General features: G+C 46.8%; 1 protein-coding gene across 1 annotated transcript; it reads right to left on the minus strand.

The window, feature by feature from the left end:
- Window positions 1-285: 285 nt before the first annotated feature.
- LOC129595347 (dystonin-like) lies at window positions 286-27,470 on the minus strand. Its single transcript, XM_055492333.1, is given in 35 exon segments — window positions 286-1,269; window positions 1,383-1,525; window positions 1,637-1,754; window positions 1,940-2,026; window positions 2,107-2,249; window positions 2,319-2,436; window positions 2,548-2,771; window positions 2,774-3,148; window positions 3,512-4,655; window positions 4,829-4,999; window positions 5,059-5,187; window positions 5,284-5,484; window positions 5,557-5,826; window positions 5,884-7,011; window positions 7,074-7,791; window positions 7,857-8,182; window positions 8,244-8,534; window positions 8,651-9,018; window positions 9,080-9,345; window positions 9,483-10,041; window positions 10,103-10,528; window positions 10,614-10,902; window positions 11,037-11,270; window positions 11,438-11,662; window positions 11,724-11,819; window positions 11,896-12,015; window positions 12,247-12,341; window positions 12,454-12,569; window positions 12,653-12,858; window positions 16,366-16,458; window positions 16,976-17,053; window positions 17,223-17,312; window positions 19,569-19,630; window positions 27,089-27,235; window positions 27,312-27,470. Coding segments are annotated over 34 exon segments (9,441 nt in total). The 5' UTR covers window positions 27,198-27,235; window positions 27,312-27,470; the 3' UTR covers window positions 286-846.
- Between the last annotated feature and the right edge of the window lie 131 nt (window positions 27,471-27,601).

Raw genomic sequence — 27,601 nt, forward strand, 5'->3', positions numbered from 1 at the left:
CCGGCATATTCTTTTGATAAACCTAGCTTATCTGTACGAATACGGGCGGAGCGCATCCTGCGGGGACAAATTACGAAATGTACATTTTTAAGATGTACAGTAGTTGCAAGTGCAACGCAGGTACTACCAGTAGTCAACAGGTGTGTGTGGTATCGTCTTGCAGGAAGTCAAATATCACCCTAGTGAGAAATTTGGAAACGAAATTCGTATTGATTCCCGCCAGCAGTTAAGCATGCGAAGAGGACGCTCATAATCCTGTCAAAGTCAAAGTCAAGAGAAATAAAATGCATTACATATATTTTATTAAAACAATTTTCCCCTGTTTAATTATATACACGCAAACGGAAGAACAGTCCCGTGGCAAATGTCACGGATAACAAAATAGACACCAAACCACGACTCATAGCGACAGTAAAAAAACACCACCGACCAATATAAAAAAGATAAAAACGCAGTGAAGAACATATATCACCCGTCTCTCTAATTACATATACAACGTACAATAGAAGATCCACCGATGCAGTGTCTACAGTATAGTACAATCAATTAAATTATCAAAGCTTTGGAGAAGCACAACCGTCGTCAAATAACAGCAATTACTGGGCTGAATTACGTACAAAAAAAGAAGAACCGAGCACAAAACTGAGATACGCAAAAACAACTGGTCCACTCAAAATCTAAGATCAACAATCAAAAAGAAACACGGCACTTTCCCGTTTCCTCAGGAAGGAATGCAGTCATCGTACAACTGGACTCCGGGCGTCCAGTTCGTTGATTTCCGGTTATAACTGATCAGCAATGCAACAAATATCATTTTTTCGTCAGCCATCCATTTTGGAACAACCATCAGCGTTTGCGGGGATGCCCGTTGAGTTTGTGTTGCGTCTTGCCGCCGGCGTCGCTGGTGGGCCGCGAGGGGATCTTGGAGGCGGTGCTGGGCGGGGCCAGACCCGGATTAGACACGTTGGAGACGCTGGAGGAGCGCGAGTGGTTGCTGTTGGTGTTGTGGCTGCTGGCGCTGTGGCTGGGCCGTTCCGGGGAGTGGGCGCGGCTGTTGCGCTGACTGACAGAGCGAGAGGAGGGCTGCGAAGGGCCCTTGCGGCCGTTGCTGACCGTCAGGTGGGAGTCGGTGTGCGAGTGTCCCATGCCGCCCCCCACGAGGCGGGTGTGGCGGGCCCCGCTCGGCTCGCTGCTGGTCTCCAGACTGCCGCGACGGGCCTTCCCGTTCTCCTGCCGCCACGGGGCGCCATGCACCGACTTCTCACGGATCTATTCACAACGCAAATGTTAATCAATCAAGATTTTAAAAATCTGTAATTATTTTCTTTAAATGTTGAATTTATCTGGTTGTACAACGAAAGCACAACGTAGCAGCTACCTACCTTAGTGATGGGGCCCATGGTGGGCTGCGAGAGGGGCGTGGTGGCCAGCGAGTGCGATTTGGCCTTGAACGGCGTCATCGACTGCGAGGCGCCTTCCGGCAGGATGAACTGTTCGCGCAGTTCTATGTTTGTGCGACCTTTGGCTACACAAAACACAAGAAAACACCGTGTTAATTCCCACAAACTAATCAACTGTAATTCCGAAAGCAGGTCAGCAGTAAACGAACGCAACTGATTTTGAAATAGTCACTCACCTCGACAGGGGTCGTTCTTGACGAGGAACTCGTCCAGCGCCACCCATCCGCCTCCGACCCGCACCATCACCGTGCTGCGCAGAATGCGCACCAGCCGCAGCTTCTGCGACTCACCAAACTGCAACACAAAACACAACTTCCATCACCTGCTTACGTAGTGAGTTGCCTAACACGGCGTTTTCCAGCAAAAATTAGCTTTAAAATTCAACTCAACACAGTACTTTGATACTGTGAAGTGCAAACTGTGTGTACTGCAGTTAAACTGGAAAAACTCCACCTGTAAATAGAAAAACCGCGACTTACGATATAGCGTCCCTCGCCGACATGCTGGACTTTGTAGTGGTGCTTGCAGGTGCAATTCTGCACTTGGAACGTCACCTCGTCCTCAATCTGCCAATAAACAACATTTTAACCGTTAATTTCCAGCTACGGGCTAAATAATTCTGATCCAACCTCCTTTAGTAACCAACCTTGTCGGCATCCGTCAGGTTCTGTGTGCTGCGCCAGTCCGGCTTTAGTGCGTGCACAAACTCGGGATAATCAACGAAGCCGTCCTTGTTCTGATCGAAAATATCCGCCACAATTTCCATCTCCAGCGGCGTTGTTTGGAAATCTACGTCGAAGAGAAAACAGACTGTCAGACTGCGCTGATTAACATACATGGCACGATGCGGGAACTCACTGCTCTTCAGAATACAGTCGATAAATTCGTCACGTGTCAGTTTGCCGTCGGCATCACGATCCAGTCGCCGGAAAAAGTCCATCACGCGCAGCTTCTTCACGTTCATAAATCGCACAAACTACAAAAGCAACTCGTCAAATAACGACAAAAAACTGACAACTTTTCTCAGGAGGTGAAAAATTCCATTTTCTTGCTATCTCTTCTTATTTTTTAAACAGAAGAATCGTACCCGTCGACGCCAGTCATCAAACTGGAAATTCTGCAGTTTCTCCAGTTCCAACACGTGCGCCAACTGCTCGGCCAGTCGTTCTCGCCGTTCAGCAGCCAGCTGCAGAACGTTCCTATTGCGGGTGAATAAATCCCTGGCCGCGTTATTCCCCATCACGGCCTTCTCCTTCCTCCTTGCCCCCGGCGTCCGCCGTTCGGCTCCTCCTTCTCCACCATCAGTTTGCCCTGCGTCTGCCGCTCCACCGTGGCCTGCTTGGCGTACAGCTCTGTCTCGAACTCCTGATGCTCCTGGATCAAGCGTTTAACGGAGTCGAGTTCCTCCGGGAGGATCTCGCTGTGGGAGGCCACAAGGTTGGCCTCGGCGGAGAAGAACCACACCAGCAGCTGCTCCAGTTCCTCCGCTGACTTTTCCAGCGTGGTCATGTGCTCTTTCAGGCGTTGCTCGCGCTGCTTCATCAGCAGCTCCAGTTCCTGCCAGCGCGTACCTAACACTTTCAGCCAATGCCGCACCGTCGCCGCCGCGTCGGGGTGCGGTTGTGCCTGGATTTCCGCGCCTAATTCCATCGCGGTGTCGTAGTTCACTTGTCTGGCCTGCATTTCACCTGCACGAAGGAAAGAGCATTACTCTTTATTAGGCAATACCATGCCCACTTTAACAAAACGTCTACCATTTAAATGAATAACCTATTAAAGAATAAACAAAACAGTATTTACGTCCTAAAACAATTCAGATCAACAAAATAAACAACGAAATGCTTATGCCCACTTTTCCTCAACAGAATAAAATAAGTAATAAAACAATTATGCTGATTTTTTGTTAACATAATACCACGCGTAATTTTGTAACAAAATAAGTAACGAAATATTAAATAAAAAATAGTTTTGCGCGCTTATCGTTAGCAAAATAATTCCTGTCACTTTTTTCGGAACAAAAAGTGGAGTATAATAATTATGTTCAAACGTACTTTGCTGTTCGTGGATTTCGAAGATGGCCATCTGGACCTCCTTGACGTCGTCCGGAAGCGCCCGGAAGACCCTGATCTTCATCTCGGTGGCGCCGAGCCACTCAATGAGCGAGTACAGCACCTGGTGGAATTCTACGGCGCAGCGCATGGCGTCGTTCAGCCGTTCGCGCCGCTTCCCGGCCAGCTGCCTCACGGTGTCCCACTTCCCCTCCAGCTCTTCCAGTTGCCGGGCCATCACGGCATCCGGCTCCGGGGTGCCGGCCAACAGTTCCTTAGCCGCTTTCTTCACACTGGCAATATTCGGCGCCCGACTGCTCAGATCGTTTTCCACCGCCTTGAACTGCTCGTCCAACGCCTTCACCGTGTCCAGATCGCCGTGCACTTTCAGCGACTCAGCCAGCAGCGGCTCCAGCTTGGTCAGCCAGTCCAGCATGGAGGTCAGGGCGTCCTTCAGCTGCCCGGAGAAGAGCAGCGCCTCCTCCAACTTCCGTTGCCGTTCGGCAGATTTACTCCCCAGCGTCTTCCAGCGCTTCTGCAGCTCCACCAGCATATTCTGGATGGCCGTCTGCTCGCCCTTGGCGGCGCTCTCCTTCAGGATCCGGCCCATCTTCGTGATGCCGCTCAGCGCCGCCTGCTTACTGGCCATAGCCTTGACGAACTCCTTGTGTTTGGCCAACTGCGCTCTAATCTTCTCCGGGTCATTCGGCACGCCGGTGACGCCGTCCAGCTGTTGTTCAGCGGCGTCGATCCACTCCAGCATCTCGGCGTGATGCTTGCTGAACTCCCGGCCCTCGGTGTAGGCGGTGTTCAGCGCCCGTTGGCGGTCGGCGGAGGCCGAGACCAGCTTGTCCCAGCGCTGCTGCACGCTGGCCAGCAGGTTCTTAATCTGCACAACGTCCTGCTTCTGCGAGAAGTACTTGAGGGTGGTGCCTTTCTTGTCGAGCGCGCCTTGAAGCGGTAGATGCTGCGACAGATCTTCCTGGAAGGTCTTGTGCTCCTCGATCTGCTGGACAATTACATCCAGGACGCGGGAGGGTGGTTTGGCAGCGGAAAGGCCTTTCTCGGCGTTGGTCAGCCACAGTGTGAAACCCTGCAGCGATTCGTAGAATTCCACGGCGTCCCGCACGGCGATCTCCAGCTTAATCTGCACACGGCAAACAGCAAGTGAATTAACAGAAAATATATGAATTTATGTATTTTGTTCTTAATTCGCTCATCTTTATTAATTTAAAAACAAAAGTATCATTTAATTTAAATTTATTTTTTCGCTGTCACAAAATGATGAAGGCGAAAAAGATTCCTTATTTCCGTCCTTACTTTGCGGTCATTGGCCTTTGTCTGGGCGGCTTCCCAGCGGTGTTTAAGGGTTTTGAGATTGTGATCCAGACTGACGGAGTTGGCGTCGGGCGCCATGGTCAAATACTCTGCACCGCGGCGGAGGATCTGCTCCACCACGGCCTTGTTAGCCTCCAGATCGTTGTACAGCTCCTATTAAATTTCCAATGAATTACTTTCTTTGCACGACGACCAGAACGACGTTCACCTACCATGAAGTTTGCCAGCTGGTCTTTGGCCGTCTGCGGCAGTCCGCCCACCGGGCGCGATGCAATCAGATGCTGATCCTTGTCGGCCAGCCAGTTCAGCAGATCCTGTATTTCGTCTTGAAACGACTCCGCCTACAAAATACATTCATACAACCCCCATGTTACTTCGCAAAACATTAATAAATTTTAATAATATGACCGGAATAATTCTATTATGTAATTCCCTACCTCTTTGAGATGTTCTTCCAGGAAGGTTTGCTTAATGTCGGCCTTCTGCAGCAGCTGCTGCCACTTGAGATTCATGTCGTCCAGCAGCGCCGACGTAGACGCGGCGTCCTCCCCGCCTTCGCTCTCCTCGATGATCTGACTGCCGGCTTCGTTCAAGATGTCCAATGTCCGTTCGTTGGCGATCAGATCGTTCAGCAACACCTTCAACACGAATACAATAAGCAAGATAAAAAAAAATAACAAAACCACATGCAACCGAAGTCTGCAACATACCTTGTGTTTGGCCAGCTCTAGTTCGATGATCTTAGGATCGCCCGAGGGGATGGTGTACTCATCCAGGCCCTGCTCCTTCTCCACAATCCAGGCCACCAGCTCGTCCAGGGCGTGCCGGAACTGTCCGAGATGCACCAGCGCTTCCTCCAGCTCCTTCTTGCGCTCGTTGACCTGGTCGTTGAGAGAGTCCCAACGCTCGCGGATCTCCTCCACCGGGCCCTGCACCACCAGCGCCTGTTCCTCCGACGTCTTCATAATCAACTCATCAGCCTGCTCAAAACAACCCAATTTAAAACAGATCATCACTGCAACAGCGTCAAAACACACCTGGGCAATTAGGGACTCCACTTCGACGGTGTGGGGCTCCATGTGCGCCCGGAAGGCCTTCAGCTGCTCCATCTGCCGCTTCACCGCCTCAATATCCGCCCCGATGCTCCCCATCCCGGCCAGCTGGTCCTCGGCTTCCTCCAAGAACACCAGCAGGGACTGCAGCAGTCCGTGAAAGGTCATGGACTTCTCCATGGCCTCCACCAGGTCCGTGTCGCGCTGCATGAACAACTGCGTAATATTGCCCCAGGCGTGATCCAGATCCTCCATGTTCTTCTTCACTTCCGGTTTATCCGGCTCCCCGCACTTGACCATCAGCTCCTGTCCGGTGCTGACGCACTGCTCATAATCCGGCTGCGTCGTCTGATTGAACTCCTCTTTTAATTCCTGCAGTGCATCCTGCTGTTTGCGGATGGTGTTGACTTCCACCGCCGGCGGCTCCTGACCCTGGAGGACCGCTTCGAACTCTTTGATCAGCGCTTGGACGTCCGCCAGTTCCTTCCAAAATTTCACCGAGATCTTGTAGGTATCTTCCAGCGAGCGTCCCCGGCGTTCCGTCTCCTTGAGGATGGTGTCCCACATATCGTCGAGGTTGGCCAGTTTATCCTGGATGGCGTCCACGGCCTCCCCGTCATCGGGGGTCCGCCCGGCGATCTTGGCTAGTTCCCCAGCGGCCCGCTTCGCTGATTCATACGCTTGTGACCGTTTCGCCAGATCCGTAATCAGTTTATTGTTGTCCTCCATCTGTTTCTGCAGTTTCCCCGGCAGCGCCGAGATGGGCTCGCAGTTGGCTAGTTTATCGGCGGTGCTGTTCAAGGCTGCCAGGACACCGTCCAATTTGCGGAAAAACTGCTGGTGTAGTTGCTGTGTGCCGTTGGCATCCGCTGAGATGGGGAGATGCTCGCCGTCCTCGCCAGTCGACAGGGACTGCATTACGGAGTTAAGGGTGTTGTGGAATTCCTCCATCTTTTCGCTGGCTAATTTCAGCTCCGTCTCGCGGTTATTGGCACGCAAAGCCAGATTGGCTAACTGGTCCTTCATACCGTCGATCTGCTCGCGCCACGGCTCGGGATTACTGACGTAGCTGTTTTCTACCAGATCTTCCAGGGCTTCCTCAACATCATGAACCTGTACGCAAAAATATAATGTTATAAGAATCCTAAAACAAATTCCAAAAATCCGCGCCGCACCTCTTTAGCCGTGTCGTCAATACTTCCGACAAACTGGTCCATCTGCACCAGCTGATCCGTCAGCGTCTCCAGATCCTTCCCTTGCGGGCCCATATTGTCCAACTCGTCCTCCAGCTCGTTGACACACTGTTCTGTCTGTTTCAGTTCGTCCACAAACCGGCCCACCGCTGCCGTGGCCTTCTCCAGAAACTCCATGGTATCGGCGATGGAATTATCCAGGGAATGGTAACGCGTGCGGCTGGCCAGCAGCGCCTCTTCAATATGACTGACGTCCCCGTCTAACGCCTGCCCATCGGCCAGCAGCCCATGCCCCAGATCCTCCACCAGATCCATCTGGCGCTTCATGCTGTCCACGTCGTCCTTCAGCGCCATCACGCGGTCCATGGACTTCTGATCAAGCTGGCTGTCTTCCGCCTGCACCAGCTTCTCCTCCGCGTGGGCCAGCGCGCCCTGTAGCGTGGCCATGGCTTCCTCGTAGTCGCCTAGACGGTGGGCAATATCCTCCAGTGAGCGGGCCCGCACCATGGTCTTCTCGTTGATCGTGTCCCAGCGCGTCTGCAGCGTGTCCACGGCGTCGCGCACCCCTTCCAGATCGGCTTCACAGGCCGTCAGCAAGGAACTGCCGTGCTGCTGCACGGCGTCTAGATCGCCGCTGTGCCCAGAAATATCGGTACGCAGATCCTGCACCTCCCGCACTTGATCATCCAATTCTTCTTGTCTGTAACGAATTCACAACACCAATTATTCATCGCTCAGAGAACATAAGGCTGCGTCTGTCTATACTTGAATTTCGGTGGTTTGAATTCGGCAGCAATGTGCTCCGCCTTAGCCAACCATGGTTCCAGAACATCCACGGACACCTTGTAGCGTTTGGCCAGATCCACTCCATTACTGAGCTGCTTGTGCCGGTCCGACAGTTGTCGGTCGAGACCCGTCCACTGCGCCTGCATGGCGTCCAAGCGAGTGGCGGTGGCCGCGGGTAAGCGGCTGCCCAACTCCCGTCCTTGTTTTAAAAGGGCGTGCACATCGTATTCGCGGCGCGCCACTTCGCTCCGCACATCGTCAAAGGCCTCCAATTGATGGCTGACAACGTCCAGCAGCGCAGAGATCTGTCAAACGCTCTTTCCTAATACATTCTGCAAGGCCAACGACGTTGACGAGAAAACGTACCTTAACATCGGGTCGGACACGGTCGTCCATCAGGCGCAGCCATTTGGACAGTTCTTCGAAGGCCAGCTCGAATTCCTGCCCTTGTTTGACATTTCTTTCTAACCCGCTTCGTAGACTCTCACCGCGCTTCTGCAGATCAGCGTACTGCCGTTTAGCGGCGTCCAATTTGGAGTTGATTTCGCTGGAGATCACTTCGTTGTTCAGCACTTCACACAGCGTAGCCGCCGCGTTTTCCGTATTCTTGATCAGGTAGGCTTTACCACTGATTTCCGCCTCGATCCGGTCGAGTTCCTGAAAGAACAAACTCACTTGAATAACTGCTACTGTCAGAAGAGTCGTCGGCAAAGTTAGTAAGTTTCTGTTTCTGTTGCAACCGGTAAACGGCGAAAACAGTTAAGCTAACTCACCTGCAGCTGGTTTTGTGCACTGGATGCGCTATCGCCGTGCACAAAGTTCTCGTAGACCCTCTTCATTTCATCCAGCCATTCGTTCAGAGTCTGGCAGCTTTCGGTAAACACCTGGCTGGCAAAGCCAGCGTTCTCAATCTGCCGGCGTCGGTTCTCCAACTGATTGCCCAGATCCGCCCACAACTCATCCACCGCCTGCAGCTTCCCGAGCAAACTCTGCCGCTCGGACTCCTTGGTACGCTTCAGGACCTGCTCCGACTCCTCGTGCAGTTTGTCGATAAGCGTGCGCTGACCGCCCAGTTCCTCCAGCAAGAGATCCACCTGTTGTTTCTGGTGCTCCAGCAGCGTCAGATCGTACGACACCGGTCCTACAATCAAATTTATCGTAAGCAGACCATTCGCCACACACAGTGACCGGTGTAGACTAACCTAGAACGGACAGCATCTTCTGCTTCTGCAGCAGCCAGCCATGTAGCAGCTCGCATTCGTGCAGGAAGAAGGACACACTGTCCAGCGCACGCATTCGATCGCTGCCGGCGCGCTTTAGCTCCTCCCACCGGTCCAGCAGTTTGTCCTGTTTGCCGCGCATTTCCTCGGCTTGATTATCCGTACGCAGCTGAATATCGCCATTGATGCCCACGAGGCGGTCCATCTGGTTCTGGAATTCACCCATCTGCCGTTCTAATTCTTCGAACCTAGAATAGAATCGAAATGCTTCAAGAATTCGCAAAAAAAAGGTTTTTCTATAAGACCTGCATCAGCACTGCAAGTTACACAAAGAAAATAAATAGTAAATTTCGCGCACTTTAATTCCATATTAAACTGGACATACCGTAATTTCGCCATTTCCAGGCTGTGCTTATCATTGGCCATTCCCTCGGCTTCGTTGATGTGTCGCTCGTGGACGCTCATCCATCCCGTGGCCTCGTCGTGATGGGCGTTGTAGGCTACGAGCAGCTCAACCAAGCACTGCAGATTCTGCTGTTTATTGCTCACTTCCGCCGTCAGCTGGTCCAACTGCGCCGTGGTATTAGCCAGCGCCGTCTGCAGCTCGTTGGATTGGGCGTAGATGGCCGGCGGAGTGCCGGACATGTGGGCGCGGTGCTCGTTGAGGAGCGCCGTCAGGCCTTTAGACTGGCCGCGCGCCGACTCCACCTGGGTGCGCAGGGCACTGAGATCGGCGCCGCGGGAGGTCACCTGCTTCTGCACTTTGGCAATGTCCACCAGGGCGTCCTGGATAGAAGTGACGCTGGAGAAATTGATGGGTTTGACGACGGACAGGCTGGCGCGACATTGCGACACCCAAGTCGACAGATCCGAGCACTGCTCGTCTAGGCCGGCCAGGGTCTGGCTGAAGGCTTCCAATTGGACAAGAACTTGGTTTGCTTTCTCTGAAAAGCATCAAATCATTAAGGAGATATATCCCCACTGCACTTAGCATTCATCAATTACCTTTAAGAGAATCCGCGCGGGCTTTGCGCTGCAATGCCACCGGGTCGATCGGTGGATGGTACTGCACCTCGGCATCGACGGTTTTCTGCCCGTTGGTCTGCGTACCCACGAGCCGGTGGTCCGAGGAAGAGCCCCGTCGACCAGCCGAGTCCACCGCGGACGAGGCACCTGAATCCGTGGAGCCGCGGCGACTGCCGTTGCCGTTGGGGGCTCCAAAGTAGTACAGCCCCATGGACTGCTTATTCTTAGGACTGGCTCCGTCCGACTTGGGTTCGGTGCGTTGATGGGGTTCGGCCGAATGGAGAACCGGCTCCAGCGTACTACTGGAGCGGCGTCGATCGCCGTTCGCTTGCGGGGCACCCAGGTTATCGTAAGGAGAGCGACCATGCACGAGATGACTGCCGTGCGTGCCGTTCACCGGTTCACCTGTGTACACAATAACGGATTGTCAAAGCATCAACATTTTGCTATCCCTTATAATTCCAACTAATCGAAACCTGCGTTGTCGTACCTGGCCCAGCACCGCTGGCAACCTCCTTGCCGTTAATCCACAGCCCAGCGTTGGCCACGCCGCGCTCGTTATACGACTGAATGTGCACCACAGGCGACATGCCGTTGGCATCGCTGCGCAGTCCCAGACCGCTGGTGCTGGCGTAAGAGCCATCGGAGCCGAACGAACGCGTGTCGTCACTCTGACTGTCGTCGCTCTGTTCCCGTTGCTCCACCAGGCGGGTCGACGAGATCTTCTCCACACGGCGCGCCACCTGGCGTTCTTCGGCGGTGAACGTCTTCCCCGCGATCTACCCAAACACTTACCAATAAGCTAATGACAACGCGCTGTCGTACAGTTACAGCAAGAATCTCCAAAAAACGAAGGGATAACCATAATAGCGCGCACATCACGGTGCGAGCCAACGGGTAATGATCGGCTTACCTGAGCAATGATTCCTTCCTGGTAGAAGCGCTTTATGGTAATAAACTTCTCCTGTACTTCCAGCACAGTGCAATAAATAGTCTCCGCATCGTAATAGCGCGCATCCCGCAGTGTCCGTGCATCGGTCATCGTGGTGCGGATTGTCACATCCATATCACGCAGTTGCGTATCATAATTATCACAAATACTTTTGGCCTCGTACGGATTCTTCACCGACCGAATACGCAGTTCATCCTGTGTCACACACAAGGCCGGTCACCTCAGAATTACATTAATTCGAAAGCAACCGGACTGACATAAAACACATCGTTATCTCAGTAAGTCGGAAATAAAAAACGACAATTTCCCCAAATGGGAAGATCATATAACCACAAGATGTCAACCGTAGACTATCGTCTTACCTGCTTCATCTGATCCCGCAGCTGATTCAGTCGGTCGACGATGATGAGGACGGAGGTGCGTACGGATTCCGCTTTGGGATGGAGACGCTCACAGCGGCGCAGATCGTCATGGAGAGCGTGCTCTCGATTGTCGATGGCTTGCAGCATCAGTCGCCACACCTTGTCCAGGGTGGCCGGCTGGATTTCCTCCTTCACAGGCACTGAGGCGGCATTGATATATAAATTCTGCCAAAACAAACCCGATCAAGACAGACTCGATGCGTGATCATTAGTCCACCGGACGCACCTCTAATTCATAGTACAACTCGCTGAGCTGATTCTTGACAGCCAGCTTCTTTGGAAGATCATCCGACCGCAAAGAGGCACATTCTTTGATCAAACTCTATTAATCCAACAATAAAAATTGTCGATTAACCGGACGGGTTCGGTGAGGCAGCCACATGTTCAAAAGCGCTCACCCGTGTTTCGCGATCACTGGAGGTTTCGTATTTTTTATGCATCTGACTGATGATCCGCGTCATCCAGCTGCTCAGCGCAGCCGCTTGGTCCACGTACAAATTCGTACGCGATTCACGCAGCTGCAAACAGACATCTCATAATAACATACAAAAAACAAATAAATTACTGTACATATAAAAAAAATAAAATGCAACTGTATTTAAATACAGAATATAACCAGAATATATCCCTGTAAAATTGATGATTAATGTAGGTATTTTATCATCTTCAAGAAAAAATGGACAAGTGACGCTGCATAATTCGACGACAGTCAAATGACTGTAAAGAGAGCTACGGTTACATAAACTGACCGGTTCCAGCTGCGGCGCGGTGTTGCTGAGGACATCGTAGAGCGATGACACGTAGGTAATAACCGACTTGTCATCCGGTTCCGGAGTGTCCACATCTAGTAAAACACAACTTTCATCAGCCTCTTCAGCATAAAACAAGTACGCTTGGATGGCGCTATTTAAAGACCCGTAAATCCGGAAAAACGTGCGGCCCCCCGAGCAACGTACCTTCCGGATCCAAAAGGCGCGTGACGTTGAATTCCTTCTCGGCAATACTGAAGGCGATCTCAAGATTCTCACGGTTGGTGCGCTGTCGAGCGGCACGGAAATCAATCAACTGCGGCCTGCACAAAAGAAGGAAATTAACGGGCGCACTGGCCGACAGTTGGCTGCCCGACGCCACCCGGAAGACCGGAATCGAACATACCGGTAGCGGTGGAAGAGCGCGCTAAAGGCCAGCCCGTCGCGCCAACTACGGGAGAAATCCTTGCAGCTGACACCCGGATAGCCCTTGACAATATCCCGCACCCACACCAGCAGCGCGTTGCGGGCTTCCCGCGCGTTCAACTCCTCGTGCTGCTGACTGGCCTCCGCCTGGCCCTGATTGTGGCTCTGCGCCAAATTCACTGAGATCTACAAGCAACACCAATTATCACCCTGTATTGTAATGCTCGTGACGCCGGCATCTTCGAACCATATAACAAGCCAGTTCTTTTCTTGACCTCGATGACTCAAGTGCCGCCGCACACACGGCGTAACAATTCGCAACAACAAGTCGCCGTTTATGTGGGTGACGCCGTCAGAACGGATGCGCCAAGAGATTGATTGTGTAATGTCCAAGAGCGCTCTTCACGTTGCTAAACGCGCACTCAGAGAGCCACTTTAGAAGATACAAAGCGCTCATCAATTATCGGGACACGCAAACCTATCACTGTCAAGATAATTCCAATCAGATTCTGTCCGGAGCATTCGTTAACAACACAATGGGTCATATGCTAGCTTAATTTCTCTTGTGAGTAATTCACGAAAATTTTATGACTAAATATTCAGTCAACACATATATCTAAATTAATTAGCAAAAAATACAACTAACTGCCCTTCTTTCACCCATTCTAGATTATGTATCACGATTTATTGCGTACGTGAGAAAACAGCATGTAAATTAATCAGCAAAAAAACTACCCTTATTTCATTAGATTAGGATTGATGTACCACGATTATTGACATACGTGAAAATGTGACGACAAACATTGTCAACAAAAGGACAATCGTCATAAACAAGAAAAAATTCCGCAGGAAATCAAATCCGCATTCAAGAAGGGAACACGGTCAACAATGAACTGCCAAATTCTGTCAGAACTGATTATCGTCTTGTGTACAAAACTGACGCGGCTTGGTCACGTCTAAACACCTCCGCCTCACTATGAGCAACATTACACCACACAAAGCCGATTTCGCCAAGAATATCATCAGAAAACTGCTAACTCAGTAATTTCAGGTATGCGATAACTGTTGCCTTTGCAAGCAGACGCATGGGAAATCCAATACGCCGAGGCGCTCGGAAATCCTAGCCAAGCATACAGTAATTACCGATTTAACCGGTGCAAATACTTTCGCTAACGAGGCGCTGCCCCGCAAAAACGGCAAACGCTTGGCGGACTATCCGGGTCACGCATTCAGACACCCGGCCCGCCGTGGTCAACAAACAGTTACCCAATAAACAAAACCATGGTAATAAAACACGATAACTATTGCGGAGATCGGAACAATTACATTTTTAACTACTTGTTTCTCCTTTCTTTGGCTACAAGCGCAAACGGTAAAAAAATCCAAAATCTTCAGAACGATCTGTGCAGAAACACTGCCCAGCTGCATTCACCTGTGATCCAAACAAATACTGTGGCAGACCATTCTTCAAACCCAGCCCGTTCGACGGCGATAAATCCACCCATGATCCGCCCTTCACCTTGCGGATGCGCCGGTGCACCGTCACCGTCTCCTCCTCAGTGACATTCCGGCGCCGTTTGACCACGCGGTGCTTGCTGCTCTTATTCAGCACGCTTTCGCAGCTTTTGCTGGACACCTCGCTGAAACGCGGGCTTTCTTCGATGAAGACCCGCGACAAACGGGACTCCTGCACAGTGCTGTTCTCCGGCTGGTAGTCGTCGATGGTGATGTTGACGACGCTGCGGTTGCGATGCTCCACCCGGGATTCCACGAGGGGAACCACGGGCGGTGCCGGCGGATGGCTGTTCAACGCCGGCTGACTGCCCACAATGTATAGACGTGCGGAACACGGGGCGTCGTCACCCTCATCGAAATTGCGCCCGCGGACGAAACGATACATTCCGCATTGAATTCAGCGCATCCCGAGTCACGTAATCCCAATTTATCCACAAGAATATTCGATAAATATTGTTAATTCCATAGTACTTCCACAGAATACTGCAGTTGACGGATCAAGACACCTGGCCGCGATGAATCAATATTGTCGGTCAAAAAAGGAGAAAATAAACCAGCAGTCTCTGAATCCATTCATCAACAAACGCGATACAGTCGGATGAATAAGAGCTGGCAACTTGTCATAACTGCGAAAGTCAGTTCAACGTTCGGCAACGGCAAACAGCCTAATAATTTCCGGTTGGGCCGTCTGACAGATCAGATCGCAGATATGTGTAATAAAAATTCAAAAAATGTCTGCGTTGAACAATCTCGACTGCCCCGCATACACGGAAGCAGCGCGACAAGAATTCACTCTCGCAAACTCTCACAGCTGAGCTGACACTGTAGTACGAAAAACGAGCTCGGATGGATTCTTCATGGTATTCGAGAGTGGATTTGGCGCAGTTACGCACTTAATTCAGCTGCGAATCATCAAGGCGTAACGCCACTGTGTTCTGACAGAGAGAGAAACAGGTACGTACATTATTGGTACATATACACAACCAACCACCTGCCATGCGTCGCAACGTGCTGGACAGTTTGCAGATCGCGCAACGACCGTTAAGTAGTGGCGAATTATTTTTGCCCAGGTAAATGATCAGACAACATCAACATTCAACGAGAACGCCAAACGCCAGTCGGCCCCGTTATATTAATGTGCTGCTTCACCGACGCAACTACCATAAACAATCACATTCCGGCCTCCCATTCATTCACCAGCATCCATCCTACTCCAACTACGTCGTACTTATTTTAATGTTGCACAGCAGGCAGTTTATCAACTCTCTGTTTAACTCCGCAATTCCGCAATGTTATTTTCGTCCGAACTCTCTTCAAGAACTAATTTCCGTGCAACGACAAGTCAACTCTTCCAATAAAAAATAAAATTCCACGTCATTTAAATGAAAGTCAAAGTCTGGAAGCTAGGATAGCATATGCAGCAAAACAAAATCGTGATGCTACAAAATCGTCAAACGCATTCAGATGGACATGCCACAATGCGATTACACCCCAGTGATTTTATCCCTTTTGCCCGCTACAAACAATACTATTCTATCATTTAGTCAGGGAATTTATACGGAAATTTCACAATCGTCGCCTTCACGCATGAAGGGCAATATTTCAATATTTCGAAAAATAAACCCCAACGCTTAAAAGAAAAGTATACGAGTATACAAACTTGCGAGAGCATCCCCGAGAGAGCGTCATTGCGAAAAATTGGAAAACAACGAAATAACGTCGATCTACCAATTCATCTCAAGTTTTTACTAAAAACAACATAAAGCCCTTTTAAAAATAACTGCAAAATTTAATTAAAAGAATTCACTTCTACTGTGTTGAATCGATTAAAAATTTTAATTTCATCCAAAATTATAATTAACTTATATTAAAATCAAAAGTTATCCACGTGTTACAAAAGTTTTGACAGGATCGTGCATGACAGTGATGTAATCGAATCTCGTTAGTCATAACTGATTACTGTTAGCAATAATGGCTCATTCTAGCGGCTGACGCCTCCGCAGTCCGTCTGAATATTACGAGCATAATCAGGCTGTGCGGCGACACCGAGTCATCGAAGTAATAGTACTTTTATAATAACAGTAACAATATTAACAACGTGACTGCAGAGAATTATCGAACAATCCGACGAAGTATGAATATATCCAACAGCCGACGGTTTTGGCCGGCGCGACTGACCTGAAAGTGCAGGATGATGGTCCATATGAGGCCCAGCGTCAGCTTGGGATTCCCATCGACAATATCCTCCGGCCGAATGTTAACAACTTTAATCTGCACGAAAGCGCAACAATATTCGCAAATCGCTCATTAATCCGCACAAAAGAATACGCTGTGAACTGCCAGCGGCTACATTCTAATTCAGCGAGTATCACTTCGTTAGTCAGCATAAGTGAAGAAATTTAAACGAGCGGTTAGTCATTTCTCAAATCAAAATAGACCAGCTTTTTTAATCGTTCGCCAAAGGAACGGCGCCGTCGCCATTTTATTTCTTTGACAACGTATCCGTACCATCGTGATCAATTTTTAATTTTAATGTAAGGGTAAAATGACTAAGCGGTTCGGAAAATGAAAAACAAAATTCAACCAAATCTTGCCGCAGAAATCCATACAAAATCGTTCAATGCGGACGAATCACAATTTTATGGTTTAAAATTTGATCAGAAATAAGGTGCCAAAAAACCACTGGGTAAAAAATTTCCGCTATTATAAACTACTGGGTAAAAACTGCCAGTTGTGGAACGGGTAGTTTAAACCAACAAAAATCCAATTAAAAGGGAAAGATGCGTACCTTTCGATACTTGAGGAACTGGAGTCCCGCATTGCAGTTCTGCACTTTGTGGAAGCGCATCCGGCCACGCTCGCGCGCCTGTAATAATCAGACTCCAATTAAAAAGCCGGCAAAACAATTTTTACAACAAAGAACATCAATTTTCTCTGACGGCATCCCGTTGTGCGCCGGCTGACAAGTTGTCACTTTCAATGCCGACGCACAGAATGCACCGGTATTGTCTCTCGCGTTGCCTTCCGCCACTTACCAGCAGTTCACCTGACAAGACTTCCAGCAGCGACAACAGATTGTGCCCATCTTGCAGATCTTCGAACAAGTCGTTCACCGTCTTTCCGGCCTACATTTTTCACAACCATAATTCATAAGAGACAAATTTAAACAATCGTATTCGAAAATCTCATGCAATGCTACTCGCCACTCGCCAGAACGGATCATTTTGATTATGAGGACATTTGGGTGCTGTGGGTGCTGTGAACATACCCTGCACGATTAGGCTGCGATGAACAGCCGGCTAAATTTATAGCCGTTTGCATTCAGACTGTGATATCAGTAGCGTTGCGAGCTACGGCTAACCAGCTGTTCATCGCAGCCTAATCGTGCAGGGTATGTTCACAGCACCCAAATGTCCTCGTATATGTAGTTTCCTTATGATCCATTAAACTGACAACAAACCATTATGCTACTTTCTCATCTAAATATTTGTAGAACACTGGTGAATGTTATCGACACATTACTGAATATATTCTTGTTAAATAATATTTGCACGAATTTGAATTATTTTATTCACATAAAACTTCGCCGCCATAAGAAGCCACAACAAAAATTCAGAACAAGATCTCAACATATAATGTTTACGGTGATCTCGTATTTAAATTGTATTACTTTTTAAAACATTATTGTCGATATATTTACTCATATTGTAACTATTCAGTCACTGCAAAGCAACTGCTTTTTTTAACAGACTGATCCGTTCTGGCGTTCAATTAGCCGGAAAACCAATAATACAGAGTTCACATCATTAATAATGCAAGCACGTTTACTTTCAAAGTACAAACACACACTGCAGCACACATACACAAACGAAGTCCAGCAAAGCAAAAAGCAGAAAAACACCCAACCATGCTATATACACCAGAGCAGAACAACCGGCAACGAAAACTGATATCGATTTCCCGAAAGTTATTACGGCAGTGTTTACATATCGCACGTGCTGGACACATGTGGAAAGGGAAAAGTACCGAGACTGCACTGCTCGTTAGCCCTACAATGTTAGGCTCACACGAACAGGGATCAGCAATTCAGCATGCAGCGGAAGCGTAAAAAGGGGCAAGTGTCAATGGACAGCGGTCAGTTCAGATAAACAACGCCAGTCTACATCGTCAGGCAGACGGGGAGCTTATAGAGTTAATTTCTACAACATGGTCGTAATAGGAATTCATTCCAGTCAGACGAATGAAACGCAGATTGACGCATTAGTCCCGTATCGAATTTCAGGCAGTGTGAAGCGTTTGCTGGCTAATGATTACTGTTATGATCAGGAAACAGAAGTTATGCATTCAACGGGATACAGCACGACAAAGACCAGATAAGTGGCCGACAATCCATGCTCGATAACGTTAAAACATTATGAATACGTTATGAATCTTTCTCAAATTAACTACTTGAAGTAGCCGTGGACTGACCTGTATAAACCTCCAGTGCTGGAAGATGCAAAATAAATAAAAGCTTATTAAATCAGGAAAACCAAGAACCACACACCTTCATTACATCATGCAGGAAATTATTTCAAATGAGGAAAATCAAAACACTCTTTCAAACAACTGCAATACGATCAAATATAATATTTTTAAAACGGGATAAATGTTAGTTAAAAAAGTAACGAAACTTTTATTCAAGCGACGCTATTTTAGATGTTTTCCTGTGCAACAAAAAACTTTGGAATGCATCAGTAGATGCTTAGGTCTGAGCTGACGTTTAACAGGGAATTTTTTTCTCGAACATCCCATACTGAAATTTAAGACGACCGCGAGAGAACGACCAAATAGGTAAAAACTAAAAACACTTCAAGATACCTTCGCCTTAATTCAGCTGCAATCTTCTATGTACACATAATCGAAATATATTTCATGGCTCAAATACCAACCACCCGCTGCCGAACAGTGGTTCTCATAAACGAGTCAAAGAATTCGCGCTGAGCACGAGCTTTATCTTTATGTCCACCGGAGAGAACGACCACCGACGCCGGAAAAAAGCTCGTGAAACGGGAGATAAAAACAGTCAAAGTATCTGCCGTTTTCATAAAACTTCCACAGATACGACTCCCGAAAAGTACATCGCTAACCTACGATCTCCCTTTTACAAAAGCAGACCGAAAAAGCTATCGGGCGTTGTTAAATGCTAGGCAGTTTCTATTACCAATCATCTGTGCTTGTTTAATGCCAGAAGCAATAAGAAGCGAAAAAGCGATAACTACCTAAATTACTCACTATAAGGATTCTTGCTATGAGCAAAAAGATTTTTCGCGTAGCAGAACGGAAGAACAAAGCAGAGAGGAGCAAAAAGTCGTGTTGATTAATTACGATAAAAGACATACCTTTTTCAAGTGCTTGTTCACCCATTTCGTAAACGTCTTCTTCTGAATGGCATCGCGCTCATCTGCAAAACAGCGAACATGCATTTCCATTATATGCCGCTAACTGACCACTCTCGAGTGCGGCGTACAACACATCGCCACCGTACACTACATCAAATAAACAATATTACGCGCCGCAACAAAAGACCATCCAAAAAACGAACAAGCAATCCACGCACTAAATTATCGGCTTGTCGGAAGCGATTCAAGTGCTCTTCAAACAAACCAGCCATCTTGCGATGTGTAGCCAGCGTCATACGGGTGAAAAAAGAATCACCGAGCCCAATATTTGTCAACAACAATGAACAATTACCAACAAAAACGCTACAATAAATACAGTTCCGGTGCTTAATCAAATTCTACCACGATTTACTCACATAATTACATAATTAAATCCTATTACCGAAAAGTCGGAACATATGAAAAGTAATAACAATGTCAGTAGTATAAGCAGCAGAAATTTATAGCTTCAAGAAGGTTTGAATTATCGACAAAAATTACCGTAATTAAAACTCCAAATTTAGGAAACAAAAGCGTACGAGTACAAAAAATTCTACATTGAAGTGATCCTTAGAAAATAAACAAATTTATCTTACCGGCAATATTGTGCTAACATATACGTTAAACCAGTTAACAAAAAAAGGAAAGCGCACAACAGAACAAAGGTAATCCATCAACCAACCTCTGAAACGTTCGAGGCTCTCCTCATACCATTCCTTAGAAACTCTAGGCAATTCATCCATGAAATATCACCATAATTATTCATAAATCGATTGCAAATATCAACCGGCTATGCAGATGTTTTCGCGACACTAATTTTACAGTTTAACACTATTATAGCGAAACACGATATAGCAATCCAGCAAAGCATGTCAAGTTCAGCAGACACGTCAATCAGCGGGAGCAAAACAGCTGAAAACTATACATACTGGCAAAACCCAATTAAACGCGCAGCAGAATCCGATCGATAGGCTCTCAATACAGAACAGTCCTGCACCGCATCGATGAGTTCGGATACTGTTATAAAACGTGAACAATATCAACCTGCACTGTGCGGTCGATCGGAAAGCATGGTGGCGTGTCTGTGGCGAAGCGGCCATCAACACAGTGCACACTCACCGGGCCAGCCGGTGCAAAGGTGCGCTACAGTGCCAATTAGACACTACTCTACAACCGGTCTTATTTGCTCTGTACGTACTTCCTTCGCCTTTTGCGCCATCTGTTCTAACACGAGTTGGCAGTTGCGGCAGTACAAGTAACTGAAGTAAGTAAGTACACTATTGCTGTCCAAGCGATACCGTTTAAGAATGAAACCGCTCTGCCATCGACACCTCTAACACGATTCGCAACAGTTGCTTTACAATGTCTTCACAACTCCGAAGTTGGAGCGACAATGTCAAACAACCCTGTAATTTCGACCAATAAAACTATTTCCGTGAAAGAGACCCATTCTTTTAGACCACATTTCGCCGTTTTTTTCGATAACTATATACGCTCGTGCACAAGCATCGCGCTTTCGAACTATCGCTACAAGCAGACGATACATTACAAGATCGAAGATTCTGCTGCTACAGACGACTAAAATAAATTACGTCAAAATCCGCAAAAAGCAGGTAGCGAAGATGTAAAAAATTTATGTATTTATACTGTAGCGGTCAAATTCGGAGCAACCTCGCGATAATTGCCATGACCAAAACTATCGCAAGCAGCTGGTCAGTAAACACGCCGGTAGTACACGTTGCTCGTACGTATCGACCATCAATCGTGCCTGACAAGCACGACCTTTGTCAGTTCGAAAGTAAATATGAATGCAGCATAAATTAACATTGAAACGTCGCCTTATCAGCTCAAGAGAATTAATCACCAGCGCTGGTGCGTGTGCGAGAGATGCTGCTCAAAATGCTGACCGGATACGGAACTCAACTGCAGAACTCTGCTCCAATCAGCGTCATACCGGCGTGCGAAGTTGCCGAATGGCCACACGCGCAATATCTAATCAAGCCCTTAATTGCTCGCCAGTTCACAAGTGGCCAGCCCTTTGACGGCACTCATTACTATCAACCGCACTGTTTACCAGATGAGGAGGATCAGCTGCGCCGTCCACACACACAGGTGGATCTGACCAAACACGTCCAACCAATTTGGCAACGAACACGCCGCTGTTTTTAAAAACGCTGCGGACAGAGGCAGCTGATTTCACATGCTTCAGTAGCGAATAAAATGTGCAACTTGCGTTTCCTTCAATGGACAGAAAAAACCTGTTGAACGCAGCCGACTAACAGGTTTTTACTCCAAAGTTGTAATTGGTCCGCTTATAAAAAGCCTTACGATCTAGTTCGCTTCATCCCCAGAAGCACAAAACTCTAGCAATTTTATCTAAAGATTTTCGGTATTTTCCGTATCATTATTACCTACAGATCAACAAATGCAAAAATATTATCCAACCTGAGTCAGTACACGAACTTCGACCCGGTAAATAAACATGACTAGCTAGGTCAATACGAAAGACAGTACTTGAGAAAGAGACCAGATCAACCAAACTAAATAAAAGCACCAAAATACTCAGACGTATCATTATTAAACATACCTATTATGAAAACTGAACGTAAAAAGAAACACCCACGTATTTATCACTCACAACTTCGAACGCGAAAAGATTTTAAGGTGCGCACCTTCTCAAGCAGCCACCTAGAGTAGGGAGACTCAACTACATAAACACCAACTGCCCGTAAATTTAAATCCATTACTTAATTTAATTTTCAATAACTATATTATTCTAAAAATTGTTTTCGGCTGCAAACACAACCGTATAAAACTGAGAAAAACAATTACCAAATATATCTTAACCGCTTACGTCAACACAATGGACAATCACAGATTCACAATCACCGTTTGAGTTTGAGAGAAAAAAAAATTATAAGAAAATCCCGATCTTAAGCGAAAGGCGATACATACATTGACACGAAAACAAATAAACAAAGAGAAGATAATCGAATTCGCCGATTAAAATCAGCTCACCAATGGTTAAAGAACAAGAAATTTTTCGCTTGGAAATCTTCCGCAAAGGTTGGCGGTCCGACATGTTGTTACCAGCAGTGAAAATCGACAGCAAAATCGCTTACCTTTTTGCACAGAATATAGTTCAATCATGACGCCAATAAAATTATCGCTCTTGCGTAATAGTCAAATTCCACTAACAGTCAACACATAATCCCATCAACATTTCCATACTTCCCGCACGCTCTCCCATTAAAATAATTTCCATAACAAAATCAAAGCTCATAAAACGCAAGTGGGCAGTTTTACGACGCACCGTGACCATGAACCGAAAGCTATTAACTGGCAGAAATCACAACAGAAAACACGTCTCGGAGATGTGTACATACTTGGACTGCACCGCTAAACTGCGACAATGAGACAACGCTTGGCCGTAAAAAACCCCGGTAATGCGCCCACGAGCGGCCTGCACTGGCAAACTGGTTATACAGTGGCGCCGACGAGCGATGTCAGTCCGTAAAACGGTAAATAAATAAATATCAACAAATGGCCTCGTTTCACCTGCGCGCCGGTGTACAACTTTTACGCTCTCGGCGACGTTTCCAGCCACTCACACCGTCGACAACGATTAAACTCTAATCCACACATTTTCATATTTTCAGATAGTTAGCTGCCCACATTAAGCAGTCAGCAAACAAAAGTATCTTTTTCCAAATTACGGTACGAGCACAGATGCAGCGAGTCGCGACGCATATTCTGACAACGTACACGCACAGCATCAAAGAAACATATTCAAGGCGTTTTCCTATCTCCAATATATTGCATCAAGTACGCAGAACTGCTTCCAAAATTTACAAAAAGAAAATGAAAACATTTTTAAAAACCGCAAAACAAAAACCAAATATCTCCGTTAATTAGGTACGAAATTGTTCAGTTTTCCGGGGACATACACCAGATCGTTAAATCTTAGAAGTATCAGAGTTTTGTTAAATAGTAATCAAAGACATACGAATTTTAATCTAATCAAGCCCACCAGTCACCACAAATTATGAAAGCGCGTGTTACCGCGAACTTAAAAATAATTACTGAAAATTTTCACATTTAATAAACTGTAGCAAGAAAAGGCCGAAAGAATTTATTTAAAAGTCTAGCATGTGATAAATCAATTTTGTTTGGGTCCGCAAAGATAAACACCGGTATCAGTGGAGCATAATTGCAGGGTGACACATCAACAACATATGATCAGACAGCAATCCAATAAAATGACGCTGTCCTACCACTAAACTGACACGCTTATCGCATCATACAAACAGGAGCAAATTCCCTGCTAGAAAATGCATGCCCATGGCACGATTACGCCATTTGCTCTGGTTATGCAATAGCTATAAACCCAGAATCGACACTTTTTCATGATACATACTTCTATTCTGATGTTTATCCACTTCCAGAGCAACTTTTAACTGCAAACCCGAAACCGGAAGCAGCCCTATTGTGCCCTGGCTGCTTTTAATAACATCCTACGGGCACTGCGAAATAAACTGCAGCTTAAGCTAAACAGTAAACAGATCGATTGTACTCACACGAATACATAATATCTATATTTCCGTAATAGTATACATTGCTGAGTCAAGCGACTATTGATAAAAGGATACAATCGAGCGGTAATGAGAGGCACTTTGGCCGCATAATTGGATTTGCGTCGGGCGTCTGACACATCCCTCTTCCCGTGATGAGTCACTTGTCAGAGTCACAGTTGTTAAATGTGCAGGACATGCCATGAATATGTCTAAACACAGGAGAGCGCAGACAGCATTGGAAACGCCATCGCAATATTGCATCCCACTGTCAACAAGACAAACCGGAAACCAGACTGTCACGCCGCACGCGCAACACCCTGCGCCAAATGTTGGCTGCTGGCCCGACACATGCTTGACGCTGATCCCGTTCTCCCTCCCACACTAATCCATTTAAATCACTCGTATCACTCACACCGAGTAACACAGATATGAGATATCCATTCGTGCGATTCACGATTATTTTCTGTCTCCTACTTTTTATTAACTACAGGCACAACGTTAACGTGTACTTTATAAATTCCACTGCATTACAAATATAAGACTCCACAAAATTACGAGAATTACAGTGAAGAAAAGCACTCACACTTGACGACATTGGTATGCTCCTGTGTCACTTCCAGTTCACTCTCAGTACGAAATAAAGTCTTGTTCCTGCGAAACGATATCGCCGCTTTCGCCATCCCGAGACTATTCCGACCAATAACCCGAGAACAACAGTTCGGAAAATTCTACTTCAGACGCATAACGCAAAACTACTCTTCAAAACACAGCAGAAATCAACCCGCAAACGAACCGGAAATGGCTTAGAGATGCACTTCTCTACGGGCTCTACCGTTCAGATATGTATAACAAATTAATGGCAGTAGGAGGGGTGCTTAGTCGGCCTAATCTGCGATCTCATAATGCTTATCGCTTCTATCCCGATAAAACGTATCCAATCACAATATATCAGAAATAAATATTACTAATAATAACACTGACACAGCCGTTGTATCTGTACCGTCGACCTGCACTAATTTCCAGTGCAGTTCACTGAACAAATTCAGTCGCCACAACTATCTAAACGGACCTACAAATTCAGATAAGCTACAATAACCTGACACTCTGCCTGATCAATCTGGGTGAAAATCAGGAACTACAAAGGGCACCGCAGTAGCCTACAACCAGGTGGAACAAAAGCCTCCTATCAAAGTAAACACCCATCGTGTTCCCGGCGAAATCACAAATGACCACAGCGACAAGAATAACAAAAGACCAAAGGGGTGCACAATCAAGCTTCTTCTAAAAGACTACGTCACTGCATTGTTGCAATGTCTCCGTCCCGGGAAGTCATAAATCAAAGTTGTACGTTTGTCAAAAGGTTACTCCACTCATTGCTGGACGTGAAGTACCTAACCAACAAAATTGTTACTTAATTCCTAACGTAAAAAACTGTAACACCCCATAAAACAACACTTGCACAAAATTTTTTTCAAGAGCACAGACTGCACAGTGACAGCACACTTCAGATAATTTTAAATTGAGAAACTTCTACTACCAAAAGTATAGCATTTTCAAATATTTAATTGCTTCTGCTATTTTTTCTTATAAATATTAGCAAGCGAGCAACGCAACATGATAGCAATTAATATAAAAAAAACTTCAATCAAATTTCAAAACCCAAATAACCACTCAAAAGTCGGACGATGCGGCAGTTACCCAACACTGTCTGTCATAAGTTTAACCCACAACCGAACAGTTCCCAGTTAAATACACTGAGATTCTAAAAATAATCCCAGAGCACACGCGGCTGTCATTTTTAAAGCAACCTAATCGACATGTTCCTATTTCAGTTTTGTGGCAATGAACTGCTGCTCCACTTTCCCCGGCCAGCGCCAACGTTATGAAGAAGCGCACCAAAAATAAATCCATCGCAACTGTATTTCCGGTTGATCGCCGCACAATACCGCCAAAGCGCTATTATTGCTTAATTCAGCTGCTTTATTTACCGTCACGCCTTGTTCCTAGTCGGGTATTGATTTTTCCATTCAGAAAATATAAAATCGTAATCACTCTGCCTATTCATGAATTATTTGCCAAAGGAACGCTAAAGCAGAAACACGTTTTTTCATCGGCCACAAAAACGTAGCAATCCACTAAAAAAACTCAGATGCAAATCTCCTATTCTTACAACGCTCCAAACGCATTAAGTCACGAGCTTTTTGGAAAACTCTGCGACAATAAAATACCCAAAATAAATTTCACAATAAAATTATTAAACTTCTGAAAATAAAAATTTTTAATTATGCTTTATTAAAATAAAATTTATCAATTATTCTTTATTAAAAAATTCCAGCTGCTACCGCACGAACGGATAAATTCACACCGGCCACTTTTCTATGCACAACAAAAACATGCCATAATACTCGTCCACTGCGCATAATGCAGCCATCGAAAATGAAAATGAGTGGGACATGTTTGCAATGGGAAACGCGCAAGAGCCGCGGCGGCTCATTTGCAAGTCACAAAGCGCTCGTAATCGTCCACTTGAAAGGAAAAAACAAACGCTCACCCGCTCGTCTTCCATGCTTATGTTAGCCTGAAAACAACATTTCTACGTGGGTCTTAGCGGTGCCGTTTGCTGACTGCTCTCGCTTGGCCGTGACTCGCGGCTGCGCCAACTATGTACGACTCTCTGAAGGCCATAATTAACTCAACTAATCCTTCACTCATCACCAAAGGACGGCAAATTACTGCAAATTCCGAGAAAAGCTTCGACTAAAGAAACTCATTGCAAGCAACATCTACCTCATTTCTGCGTTAAAAAATCGAGCGAAAAAAATTCCACATACGCGAAAACCTGACTCAAACTACAGCGATGCAAGGAAAATCGAAGAAACTCGCGAAATTCTTGGCCGATATTTGTACCTGCTATTTTGAGGACCACGCGATCCGCCGGATCCAGTTGGTAGACAGAGAGCGGCTGCTCCTTGGACCACTCCAGCAGCTGGACGTGCTCGTCCGACAGATGTTGCATTCTGCGTCCGGATCTCCCAAAAACGCGAGCCTCAGATTCTACAGTTTCTCAAATCCATTTCTCAAACAGTCCATAGACTGTAATAACATACATTACAACGGAGGTTGCTCTTACCTGTTCTCTCATACCCCGTCGCGTTGTACGCAATTCAATAATCTCCTCAAAATTAATAACTCCTGGCCAAGCTGGAAAACAGCTGTTTTACAATCATGAAACGATGATCAAACACAAATCGCTCGCTGTTCAAACGTCTGCGTGAGTTCGTCTTTATCACCACACACGGCTCATGCTGCAGTGTCAGTGTGCATAAGTCGATGGTGACGCATGGATTCAATACAACGCAGTATGTATTGATATCCGGTTAGGGGGCGGTCCGCAAAACTTCTATTGGTCTGCTGTCATAC

This window comes from Paramacrobiotus metropolitanus, unplaced genomic scaffold (assembly GCF_019649055.1).
Source record: "Paramacrobiotus metropolitanus isolate TYO unplaced genomic scaffold, Prichtersi_v1.0 Parri_scaffold0000077, whole genome shotgun sequence".
In the NCBI taxonomy this organism is placed as follows: Eukaryota; Metazoa; Tardigrada; class Eutardigrada; order Parachela; family Macrobiotidae; genus Paramacrobiotus; species Paramacrobiotus metropolitanus.